The 13,548-nt window shown below is 42.4% G+C and overlaps 1 protein-coding gene across 2 annotated transcripts in view; it reads left to right on the forward strand.

The window, feature by feature from the left end:
* Positions 1 to 13,548, forward strand: part of LOC306979667 (low-density lipoprotein receptor-related protein 1-like) — a 166,915-nt gene that overhangs the window by 16,507 nt on the left and 136,860 nt on the right. For both annotated transcript variants that reach the window (XM_079578739.1, XM_079578740.1), the window contains exon 2: positions 7,047 to 7,169. In XM_079578739.1, the coding sequence (XP_079434865.1) occupies positions 7,047 to 7,169 (123 nt within the window). The remainder of the gene's footprint in view (positions 1 to 7,046; positions 7,170 to 13,548) is intronic.

The following is a 13,548-nucleotide window of genomic DNA, read 5'->3' on the forward strand; positions in this document are numbered from 1 at the left end:
GTAAACACGTTACTTAGTACTGCTTGAAGTACAACACGCTCACAAATAGCTACGTATATGCAATTTTCCAGCTTGCACTCGCTTAGCACCTGTCTTGATATATGACCTCTTGGCTATTTCTTGAATACGTTGTCGTTTTGGCCACTGAATACTACAGTATGTGTGTGTGATGTGGGTGTGTGCTCCGCGCTCAAGCCCGGATTGCGAACGTTCTAACATTTTTATCTCATCTCATCCATTCTAGTCACCAAAGAGCCCTTTTTAGTCATGAAAAAAGGGCAGTCAGTGTAATAATTTCATCATCGTCGACTAAGACAACACTGCTCATCACTATGGAAGGCTGCTTTCAAAGTATTGTTTCACATAGAAGGAGATGGAGTAGGGCTTTGCAATACAATTTAAATTGAATAATGATTAAATGCCAATTATTGTGCTATTTAATTGGCGGATCTACAACCAGTCCGGTGGCAGTAACAGCGCATTCCTTTGAGTTAGAACTTTGAGGAATCAAATGGAAACTATTTCATGGTAAAAATAAAAAATAAAGTAATCATTTGATATTTAGCTTGAGGGCAATTTTGAAGCGAGCCATCTCACGGACCATAATGGAAACATGAATATTTATTTCCTTTGTGAAAGTGAAAGTCGGCCTGGTGTCTGTAATTGCAGTTATTGCAGGCCAAAACATATTATTCTGTTTATGTGAATCTCAAGCCCTTTAGAATGTAGTCAAACGTACAGCATTATGCGTAGATTATGAAAGAGAACATTTGTGTTGGACATCAAATGAGCGCAACCGTTCAACTTTCTGAATTCAAACCCAGTCTTGCTGACCACTGACTGAGGGCAGCAGCAGCAGTAGAAGCAGCAGCATGAGTTGAACATTGGGCGGAGAAAAAATGTGAAATCCATAACTGCCCAGACCACAAACCCCGATCATTTCAGGAAATTGTCTCTCTAATTTCACCGCTCCGCTCTGTGCGATTCTGCAAAGCTGACCATTTTGTCCAAACCCTTCAACAAAAATGCACCAATCGGGGAGGGGGAAATTCAGTCTCGCTAAATCAACTCCCGGACCTCAACGCGGTGCGGCACGATATGGTTCATTCTTTACTGTGTCAATGTAACGACTCTTTCCTTTATTGTGCAATATAACGTTACATTAACTGTGCATTCAGATCATTTCACTTAAGTTTATCTTCTGCTTCTGCTTTCACTCTCGATAAAACGCTTGTAGTCGTTTACAAAATTGCCGAGTGCGGAGGTTGACGTCTGAAGCAGTCGGGGGAAAGGTTCGCCTCCGCTGCTCTGGATGTGACAGGCACGTTGCGTTGGATTATGGCCTCGAGAGGAAGTTTATTTTCATGTCAAGGAAGATCATGTTGGTATGATTTTCAAGTGGAACTGAATGAGGCGAATGCATTGACGTGGAACAGCCTATATTTAGCATCGCACTGAGAGGCTGATAGATCGTCGAAGCGGGTTTACCTGGGAATACCTTTAATCACAGCCACGGTCTAATCCCCAACAACATGTTAATATGAAGCGGGCTAAACGTTCGTTTTTTTATATTGAATCCTATCATTTAAAGTAGAAACATGCTTATTGTGTATTTCGAACTTGCTTTTAGGCACCTTGGATTCGTCACATTTAGCAGCTTAAATAAATGTGTCCACGGGTCCAAAACCGCTCTTTTAAGTGTGTCGTATGTTGCTTTGAGCGCCCTCCGCTGGCAGCAAGGGGGATTAACCATAATAAAAAAAACAAGCAGGGTTTCTGTAGTCATTGAATATTGCAGAAAATAAAGCCATTCTTTGGGCACATAGTGTTGCTCGGGCTGTCACGATAATTACTGTATCGACTAATCGTTAAATAAATAACAGATAAATTATGTATTTTTGGGCTCGATATTTGTCGTCTGTAAATTTATTAGCATTATCTTTGTAAAACTTATTTTCATGTTTATTGCAGTTTGTGTGGTATTTTAGGATGACTTTTAGAACAAAAGTTTACTGTCATTTTAATGCCTTGACAGTATCGTTTATCGCGATACTTTCCGTCCTCAATATATCAAACTTCAAATTGTTGCCGAACCAAGATCTGACCAACTACAGCGAAACCAGATCAGATCAGTTAGTTAAATCCAGGTTCGTGACATTTCTTGGTCAAGCAGTGGACTTTAAAATGGCATTAAAGAGCGCTAAATTGGATTTTTTTGCTACCTGTAAACCATGAACCGCGAGCCAGCATTGTTTTCCCAACGGCATGCTAAAGCTGCGTGAAAGGATAGCTTCATCCATGAGGCTCTCAGGAAGCTGAACTTTCCTCCTCCCCCTGTTGCCTCCTAGTGTACTGTATGTGTATTTTGAATTCCTCTGTATTGTTAGTAGGCGCTTTACATGCTGTAGATTTAACCCTGAAGCTAAATAAAACTGAAGCAACAAATTAAAGACTCGAGGACACAAACAGTTTGGAGTGAAACCCCTTCGGTTTCAGTTCAGTGGCGGTTTATGGACTTCAAAAGTGTGTAGAACGCTTCCATGTTCTATCAATTACGTAATTAAATCGGCAGTACAAGAAGAAAGAAGCAAAATAAACAAGATTACAAACACCTGCAAAAAATACCACAGGAATTGTGCGAACTTTAAAGCCATGCAGTCAAGTCAAGTCACCAAATACAGAGTAGATTACACTACCACAACTGAACAGTGATCTTTTTATTGGGATGTTTGATCAGTTCAAATAGTATCAGTAGTATGAGAAAGGCGTGGCAGAAATGGCGACCACTCAAACTTGTGATTACATTCAGAATATTTTTCAGACCTACTGTCTATAATTCATTGTTTTTTCCCCCTTGTAGCCGGTTGTTTTCCCTCTAAGCCATAAACCCTGCATCTACCTGCCGGGAACCACACTTGCCTGTCTTCCCCTTGCGCCGCCCTGCAGCTCTCTGTAACCTCCTGACCTACTTCCACTGTGACGTGCTTTCTGCAGCTGCATCTCCCCATTAAACACAACACTTGAGTCAAAACGTGTCAGCATCAAGCACCACTAACTCCTAACCTCTGCACTGACCTGCCGCTACCTCCTGCCCGAGACGTCCTTTTGCAACAACAAACAAAAGAGAAGACACGTCAGGCGCAAAGATGAGACGTTTCAGTGCGTTTTGTCGTTTGGGCTTCATGAATGATTCATGGGTGAACGCTGTCCTATGAGCCTGGCAGCGTGTCGCCAGCTCACGCAGAGGTGATAAGTGGAGATGTGCCGGAGCGTCATGGCGTATCACGGTGTTCAGGGCGAGCGATACAGGCAGATTTGCTCCGCGGCACGAGACCGAGGCAGCGGCGAATGTAAATACTGACATCCTGTTTATATGGATGCAGCCTTTTTACACATCCGTGCTTCCTGACAGTGTTTCCTTCGAAATCAACTTGGTTTTTTGGTTACATTAACCAAATTGCAAGGACTGCAATTGTTGAGGCTTATGACAGAGTACAACACACACTGATATCTGCGCGTAACCAATGGTAACAGAGGGTATGGTAGCAATCGGCAGGGCCAGACTTGTACCCAGAGATACAAACGGCACCGATGGCCACAGTCGAGGGGGAAAACCAAAAAGGAAAAACTCTTTGACCTTTTACTCCACCACTACTTTTTCAAGAAATACTGAATTATGGATGCATTTTCTACCAAATAAAGATACTGAGACATGGAGAGCAAAGTGGTACAACAGCCCATAAATAGCCTACATTAATAATGGTGAATGCAAACCATAATCCTAATCCTATTGGCCCATTTTTGACTTTATTTGTGTTCTAAATGTGCTTATAGTTCGCCAGAAAAGGTCTCAAGAGTGCATAGATAAGGATTTCCATATCCGACTTCCTTCCCCCTCGCTAGGCCACGCCCCCTAGTATGACATTTGTTTCTATAGATACATCTCGTCATAGAAGGGGCGTGGCTTCACTGAGGGGGAAAATAGAAGCTTTAGAGAAACACATTTTTCCACTCTTTTGTGCCATTTTCTGGTGGAATATGAACTTGTTTATCACACATAGTTTAAGTCAAGTGTAAATCGGGCCCATATGGATATTTTGTCGCAACAGATTGTTCAGTAGAAGTGAAAAAACGGCACTTGTAGCTTGTGCTAGCTAACCGTTAGCATTAGCCCGATGCTAACATGTAGCATCATGTTAGCATTCTCCGTTATTCATGTATTTATGGGCTGTTGAACCACTTTGCTCCTCCCCATGTCTTTGTATCTTTATTTAGTAGAAACTATATTCATAATTCAGCGTTTGTTACAGTAGTTTTTGAATAATTAGAGAAAATGTACACTTTTTCAAAATTGTTTTCCCCCTTAACTGTTTTCAAAAATGACCATATATGGGCGATTCCAGAGATGCCGTCTGTATCTATATGGTCATTGTGCTGACAGCTTTAACATGAGCATAGTCTACTAAAAATATGACAAGCCTAATTATCTTTGGGTCAACACTACAAGCATTTATACACGGAAGTGTTCAGATACTTGCACGCTATTATTCATCCGTGAGAAAATAAATTAGCGAGACCATTAACTAGGCACGGCTGCTAACAATGTGGCACCGTTTTCAGCACATTACATAGTTTTATGTTGAAAGATGTTGCTGTTGTGATAGTTGTGCAGACAATTTTATCCTTTGGAGTTGAGGTTGACTAATGTATATATTTGGGTATTTTACAATATCTCCGGAACCGAAAGTGCTACAGATGTTTTTTTTGCATTGGAAAGAGCACAACAGGAGCTTTAATATGATCCCACCCACAACTTCTTAGGCCTCAGGGGGAGAAACAGTATGGTGAAAATTGGTCACAGGTTTGTAGACCTCGGATCAGACTTTTGCTGATAATTTTGGATTATAAGAGACTTGTTTTTTGTTTTTTTGGAATCTGTCTTTCAAATGAGCTCCCTCGAAGGCGGGGTTCCCAAACTTTTTGGGCAAGGACCCCAAAAACTGACACGTAAACAACTTGGGACCCCCATTACATAAAGTTATTCGATCTTAGGCTAATTTAGGGCAGAAACTACTGAGCATAGATATATCAGCCCTATGCCTCAATAAAACACTGAAACATTATACACAGTGTTATAGACAAGAAAAAACAAAGTTATCAGCCGTGCATATCGGCATTGGCCAATAAAAATACCCCAAAACCGGCATCGGAGTTCGGAAAAACCCATATCGGTCGACCTCTGCTTTGGAGTTTTGACCTTTGTTATATTGGCAGTACAGTATCATGTGTACAAATAAAACTGGGGTCTTGTGTTGTAGAGATTGCGATTTCTGGCGTCAACTGAATTATCGCAATAATGGTGAACCAATAGAGATTTTACAATGTAATGCACAAACAAGTAAAAGAACAAATGCAACAAATGGCACACAAGGAAGCAAGCAAGAATCTGGAGTGAAAGGCTTTTGAACAAAACAAAAAAAAACACTTGGCAAAGCCGTTGTGGCCTCGTTACCATTTATTGTAATACAAAGTTTTATGGTCATGACAAATGTTTCAGAGAGTAAAAACAGTCTCCAAGCCTAAACGTGTACAGAGAAATGGAACCAAAAAGAAAAGAAATAAGATCACAAGACTTTTAGCAGAAGTACTTGGAATACTGTATTTGTTCTGTATTAAAAGTGCTGCTGCCACAGAATTATTTCCATCATCAACTGCCTCTAGTGTTAAGAATATGTTTTTGCTGAAACTATTCTCTACAATAGTGCATTAGTTAGAGATTTTGCACAATCTGACCAGGAAAACACTGGCTTAGCTCCACATGACTTCCTAAATCCTTCCTAGATTTTCAGGTAGGCCTATTAACTTTTATTTGCAGCTTGAATAAAAATGACTGCATTTTATTCCAACAAAGGAGCTTGTGTTTGAGCACTCCATGGTCTCCTCCGATTGACCTGAAGGGTCCAGGATTTGGGCTGTTGATTTATTTATGGCTGTGCAGACTTGGAGTATTTGTGCCCCAATTTGAAGATCTCTAAATTTCCATCATGTTTTCGCAGTGGTTTTCTCCCCATACAATCCCAAAGGAGAAAGACATTTATTCTAATCAACATAACCAGATCAGTGATCACTCTATGTATGTATGACCTACCTGATGTTTGGAGCGCCATTTCCTGGACATTCAGTTCTTCGATGTTGTGAGAGCGACAGTGATGTAACACTGCCACTTGAATGTTTGGCATCCAAACATTTCAGCGAGCGTTTCTGCTTGTGTCATTTGCTTTTGTATTGATGAAGTAACAAGTTCCCCGGTCCTAATTGGGGCCAGTGCGGGACCCCATTGACTCGAACACAACAGGCCTGTTTCACTAATGAGGCCTCAGGAATGGATCTCCTGTCTTTGAACGAGCTGCTCAAACAGCCCATATCTTGCATATCACTTTGTCTCCCTCTCCCCAGGATCTCTGCCCTTTAACCAAAGCTTTTGACCATAATGTGGTTCTCTTGTCAAAAACATGCCTAGAGAAGTATTTCACTTCGTTCACACAGTTTTGAATAATCCTATTCACTTTGGCCATGTTGTCTTCTGCTGAAGCACTTCCATCTATATTTCCTGGGTTTATAATAATAATGCGTAATATATGAAACAAAAAACTGTCACATTTTTAAAGCCCATGATCCAACGTCAGATCAGTTCTGAACTCAAAGTGTGTTCATCACGACGACATGTAGTTGATAACCACGCCGTTAGCAGAAACTGAACGTCTGTGCCATTCCCACTGCTGTTTGCAGAGGGAGGTCCAGGTCCTGCCCCGCCCTGGCCCCGCCCTGGCCCCGCCCTGGCCCCTGTGTCCCAGTGTCACTGTCTTGTTTTTACATAGACATTATCTCGAATTACACAGCTGTCCCAATCCAACAATGGGGTTTTGTGTGCACATAACCTTTTTTTCCCCTTGCCTTTAGATATATCTAAGTGATCACAAGTAGTACAAAGCCTGAATAAAGCATGATACATGGAACCTTTTAACAGCTGTTTCTTCTTGTTTCAGGTCCAAAGACGTGTAGCCCAAAGCAGTTTGTGTGTAAGGATGGGGTGACGTGTATCTCCAAAGGCTGGAGGTGTGACCGGGAGAAGGACTGTCCCGATGGGTCTGACGAGGAGCCTGATGTCTGTAAGTCCAAACAACTGTTCGCCGAAATCAAATGATGCATTCTCTGTTACTTATGTGCACATTTCTGACGGTGTAGAAGTACTACAACTTTGTTTGGTGTAGTACATAAGTCCTTAGCAGGTGTTGAGCAGTAGGTGACAGAATATGTACGTCTCCAAAGATGCAGACTTTTTCTATGGCCATGACGGAAAGAACTCAATTTGTACAGATTTGTGGGGGGGTAAAGTCAGGCAAGTTTGGGTATTTATCTGCTTTCGACATGGTTTCCATCCCGTATAGTAAAAATTGAGTCCAAATGAAATTCAATTTGGATCCGTTTTTTTTCCAGGTTTGATTTCAATCCAGATCTGACGGCACTTCAAAGGTCAAATATTTTATGGTGTGGTACCTGCAGTGCAACCATAGACCATTTGTCCACTGCATTTGATCCTTTTTCCCCCCTTGTACTCACATAAACAGTCATGTTCAGAGGCTGGGTAGTACTCGTTACGTTACGTAAGAAATTGTACTTCAAAACGTTGTACTTCTGAAAGAGCTTTTTGTGATGTTCAGGGATGAGAGGACACATTTTTGCACAAGGACGATCCTCCTTGGCCTCCATGACCTCTTTCTCCAGGCGTGAGACATTCTCAGATGCTACGACTTTAGAGTTCATTAATTCTTCTGTCAGAACTATTTTCTCGTTCTGAAGAGACATGTTCTGGACTATTTCCATTTTTTCAATGTAGCTGTTTGAACCACAGACAGTTCTCCATCACCTCCTGTTTTCTGCCGCCCAGCTGTTGTTGATGCAATTGCATTTTCTCTTCATGTCCCTGCTTCATTTGTTCATGTACCCGCTGTTGCTCCAGCCAGGCCTTTAATTTTCATAAGAAGATTTGAGTTTGTTAGTTTGAGCTGGCTGTAATTGGACTTCAGTGCCTCGATAACCATCGTAGCGCTTTCTTTCTGATCATTCATCTGTTGCTGCAGGAGGGGGATTATGGCATCCTGCTCAGAAATGGAGACTTGAAGTCTCTGATTCTCCTCCTGTACACCGTGGTTTTGGGCATGGAGAGCTTCGATCTCTTCTTTGCGTCCTCGGGGCGCCTAGAGTCTCCTGCAGATGTTATGAGTGCATGGAGGAAACCCTGGTTATTCTGTGTGATGTCACACTTACAGTAACAGCACTATAGATACTTTTTTTGCTGTTTTCTTGCAGACTATAAGCATATTTATCACACACTAATAAAGTCGATCCAAAATCTGATCCATATGGATGTTTTTTCCACAGCAAATTGTTCAGTAGAAGCGACAAACGGCACTTGTTGCTAACTTTAGCATGTATAGTATGAAGCTAACGTAGAAGAAGAAGGGCCATATTTATGGGCATGTGTGAGGCTTTGTGATGATGAGGCGTTTAGGTGACAGATTGGGAGACTTCAAATGATGGAGCTGCATGGTTGAATCTAAAACAAATGGAAAATTAAATGCTTTACGATGCCAATACACACAGTAATTTGTGTCAGTCAAGCCACTTTACAGCGCCCAAAATGTGTTCATGGACAAATGTAGTTTATTTCAGTTTTAGATTTTATGATGTAGATTTGACTCGTCCAAGAACCGAACTCTGGACGAATCAGGTTTCTGCAGGGCATTACAAAGCATTGGACAAATAGAACTGGAGAACTAGGGCCTTAAATATCATAGAAACGCTTCAAAGTTCATACGCGTTTGTCGCATTGAAAATAAGTATTAAAACACATTCAATCTGACTTGAATCTGTGTAAATTCTGTTTCATAATTTAAAAGGCTGACAGACAGTAGAGTGGAGTTGTCGTTCACTGCATGGCCGAAAAAAGTCACCACATTAAAAAAAAAGGTCACACGCTTTAATATTCTGCTGGAATGCCTTTCGCTTTGATTATTTCACATACTCTGTGGTGCTGTTTAAATGAACTTGTGAAACGCCAAAAGATCCAGTGTTGCATTACTTTTCACCAAGATATCGCGTTGATGACTGAAGAATGTGACCACTGTGCAAAGCCTTCACCGGCACATCCCAAAGCTTCTCCATGGGGTCACAGTCTGGAACGTGGCGCTCAAAGGCAGGAGTTGTTATTGTGTTGTCTCATTCAGAAGGAACTTTATAACGTCTCTCCCCTTTAATTAAAATTGTTCCGTAGTTTCGCCTTTTGATTTGGCAGCCACGTTTGACTAGACGTACCATAGCTGCTGTCTTCTTTTTGTAAGCAAATCGCATTTTTCAATTAACGTCATTTCACTATTCCAGTTTAAAATCACCATCAGTGAAATGCAAATAACCTCCGACCGAGATGATTTTTTTTCACGCTTTTGTTGACAGACTTTTAAATTCATTACTATCACGCCCCATTTATCAACTTTGTTTTCTGTTAACACTTGTTATTCTTTGACTTTAGTAGATTAAACAGAACCCAGATGAAATAGTCCTAAAAATCAAAGTCCTCATTAAAACAGATCTTAAGGGCCTATTCCCCGTGGAGAGCATGAAAGCCGTCTTCCTCTGGTCAGCCTCTCAGATGGAGTAAACAGAAGGTGGGGTTAGCTGGGGGGGGGGGGGGGGGGGACGGTGCCGTGTGTGTAGGGCAGAGAGAGGGGGTTGCATGTGGTGGATCGTCTGGGCCCACAGGCCGATCCACAGTGGCTCTGGAAGTCATTAGTGTCTCGCCTGGAGCTATGGAGAAACCTGCTGTTTTTCACAACCTGCGCCGGCCGCCCCTTTCCCCACTCTCCGTCCGCTCTGCCGTTTACGTGCAGGGAATAATTTGTGGTCAAACCAGCCTCTGCTGTAAGACGTCTGACTGGACCTCTGTTTTGTCTACTTTTGCAGGGCAGTGCGATTAATTGCAAGCTGATCGAAATGTATTTAGTTGCTGTTGACTTATTGCATGGTTGTGCTAGTTCAGCTATACTGAACTTAAGGACACAGGCTCATCCTCATTTAATCCTTAGGAGAATTCCTCCGACTCTGGATAGATATTACTGGAGTGGACAGCTTGTTACTGGTAGGTCACTGACCTCCAAGATGGTGGTGTAATGATTTTAATGGCCCGCTTGGCTTCCACATTACTTTTGCGTTGGTTTTCCGCAGTGTTGTTTTTGGCAGCCCTTTTAGTTTTAGTCTTAGTCTTAGTCCTTTGGACGAAAATGCATTAGGTTTAGTCACATTTTAGTCATTTCAAAATGTGATCGTTTTAGTCACGTTTTAGTCAGACGAAAATTAAAAAGGTTTTTGTCAAGTTTTCGTCTGTTTCATTATAAGAAGTGATAATTAATTTCGATAAGTCTTGGAAATTGGGATAAATAATAGCTTCTATTGGCTTTAGACAAACAGATAGATGACACCACGATAGGCACTGGCAGAAGTGCTCGGCCGACTGTGAACAGGACTTTTCCCAAAAGCGCCCGCTCTCCTCGTCCTCTGATCGCTTCGAGATTATTATTTTTTTTTTTAACCAACAGCGCTGTCTGCACATACGTAGCCGACCTCAACGTGCTTTCTGCGTTCAGACGTCACGGTATTGAAAACTGTCCTGAGAACCAACAAAGTCCCTGTGACCTGGATGTCAGACGCTCCGAGGAGGATGTACGCGAGCAGTGACCGCACGCCACGGGGAGAGAGAGAGAGAGAGAGAGAGAGAAAGAGGCGCCGCCGCCGCATCATGAGCAGCACGGCGCCGCTCCGGGTCACGTTTACCGGTGTGTTCTCTCACTCCATGCACAAACTCTGTTTGTGAACGATCTGACGAAAAAACTTCTCCCATTTTTGTCTCGTCTCATTGACGTAAACTTGTAAACGTCTCGTCATGTTCTAGTCCCCAAAGAGCTAATTTTAGCTCGTCAACGTTATGCTATCGTCATTAAAAAAAGGGGCGTCAACGAAAAGATATCGTTATCGTCTTCGTTGACGAACACAACACTGGTTTTCCGGGATATTGGGCTAGGCTAGGTCTTAACAGTTATTTCTTTTAGCGATACAAAAATATCAAAGGAAGAAAGAATTCATAATGATGAAATAGTTAATAATCGCTACAAAATCCTATCTTTCTGAAAGATGTAAGTGTCCTGTCAGCCTGTTGCAGCTGTGTGGGCCCAGTGGGTTTTTCTACTGCAGTACCACAGAGCGGCCACTGAGCGGACAGGAGCGTGGTCTGGGATGCCGATCCAGATACTGTAATGCATAGAGGTGCACTTCACTGACATTTTAAAGTGAGTATGTTTTTGATGTGGGGGCTAAACTATGACTTGGTTCAAAGCTAAAAAAAATATCTTTACCTTTGAGAGAAGCATGCTAAATGTCCAAATGTGGTTCGAGCAAGAAGCATGAGTCAGACAGCAGAAATCTTATCTTAAGCCCGAGATTTCGCTTTTGTTAAAGGTCAGGGTTAGAGGCTCAACATGCCACTTCCTGCTTGACATCAGAGTAATCGCATTCAGAGCTGGGGCCAAACAGTGATTTAGACCCTTTTTTCAGCCAAAAAGCCTTATCCCATTGTGATTAGGCGACTTTAAAAATAGGAACAGTGTTTTGCAAACGAGCACATGTCCCAGTGTATGAATCACACCTATGTGTTTTCGAATATCCGTCACACGGGCTGCACTTTGCCCTTTAGCCAAACCAATGGGAGGTTTCCCCACTCTGGCTGGTTCTTGGCTGTAGAAAACACTTTGCAAGCTTCAATAGCCACTTTCAGAGCAGAGAGAGATTGGCTACTTTCTATTCATAGTGCTCATACATTTAAGATGGGAAAAAAAGAAGGGAAAAAAACAAGAAAAGTAAATTACATTGTAGGCAGACACAGGGAGCGGCTCCTTTGCTGTGATAATAAAAAGACAGAGGAAACAATGTATTTTATGTATACCTTCTATTTTCCCCCAACAATTTAGTTCCTCGTGGCGCTCTTTTTCCTAGAGAAATATTACTGACCAAGTGTTACCCTGAACTTCATTTGGCTGCGTCATCTCCCCTGATTGCAGCTAAAAGCAGAGTGGAAGAAGACTAACTTTCCGACTTGAGCAAAGTCTGGATTGTGCAGCACTGGAAAATCTTCTGCTGCGTCACATTCAAAACTGACAGCAGAGGAGCCGCAAGTAGGCTACGCAGAAGTTACAAAGTACACTTCGAAACTTTAACGAGACCCTCCTTTTTTTTCCAGAGCCAAAGCATTTTATTCTCCTCTCATTTTATAATCGGCAACCAAATAGATGGACAAACAGACCCCTCTGTCCATGTGCAGTTTTCCTCAGTTCCAGTTGCTTCCAAAGAGCATGAGTTCAGACTCTTTTCACAAGGGCTGCAAAGTAATCACAGCCACGATTTGACTGGTTGCCTAGAGGATAGTAAAATGTCCTGGGTTTGTTGAAAATGTCGACTCGGAACTTTATGAACTTCAACTGAACTTTACTGAGTATTAGCGCAGAAGTAAGAATCAAAATCTGTCTGCCAAGATTCACTTCTTGTATCTGACAAAGCAGTACACGCACTTGAAATGTGCATTTAAAGCCGTACTAAGTAACTCTTGCCCCTAGAGGCCATAAGCGCAACTGCAGGTGTCGTAGCAAGTTACGATTTTTTAACTTGGAGAGTAAATACTACGCTGCCGGAAAAGGCGAAGGGAGAGAGGGATATTGTGCATCCAATTATACAATGGAAATCATTTTTTTCATTCAAACTTGGCTGTAAATACTATTTAAGGTGACGTTAGCCCGCAGTTAGCTTTGCCCGTTAGCATGTTAGCTTCTTCTGCGTGATTCCATTAGTGTGTATTGGTGGCTCCGGTCCGGTAGCAGTCAAGTTGGTTGTCTGGCCAGAGACACCAGGGGGAGATGAAAGACCCTCCAATCATCCCATAAACACTTGTATTACCCCCACAGGGACTACGGAAAGGATTTATTAAGGTAAACACCTTACTTAGTACGGTATTGCGGGGGCTAGAAATGAGTTGGGGGAGTATCTGACAGGGTTTTCTCAGCTTGAGAATGGGGGAAGATGTGTAGCGCAGCTTTAAGAAGACACTACAGCGGAGAGTTTTGACCTGTTCCTTGTGAATATGTGGAGTCGCATCCCTCTCTCTTCTTGGCCACATCCCAAACTTGATCCTGAAAAGTTGTGACAAGTTGAAACCCCCGTGTTACATAACGCCGTGGTACGCCCCGGCCGGTCCCGTCTCCTCGCTCATACGTGGCTTTGTTGTCGTGGCTAAATGTGCTCTTTGTCGGGGAGAGTTTTGGCGGATGCTTCTGGTTCAAAGACGCATGAGATGGTTGTTTTATGCACTCATGTGGACGGGCTCACAGTGGCCTTTGTGGGACTGAAGTCGGCACTGTCCACTGCAGCTGTAAGCCTCATCAATGATCC

Source organism: Gobius niger (assembly GCF_951799975.1).
Source record: "Gobius niger genome assembly, chromosome: 20".
Lineage (NCBI taxonomy): Eukaryota > Metazoa > Chordata > Actinopteri > Gobiiformes > Gobiidae > Gobius > Gobius niger.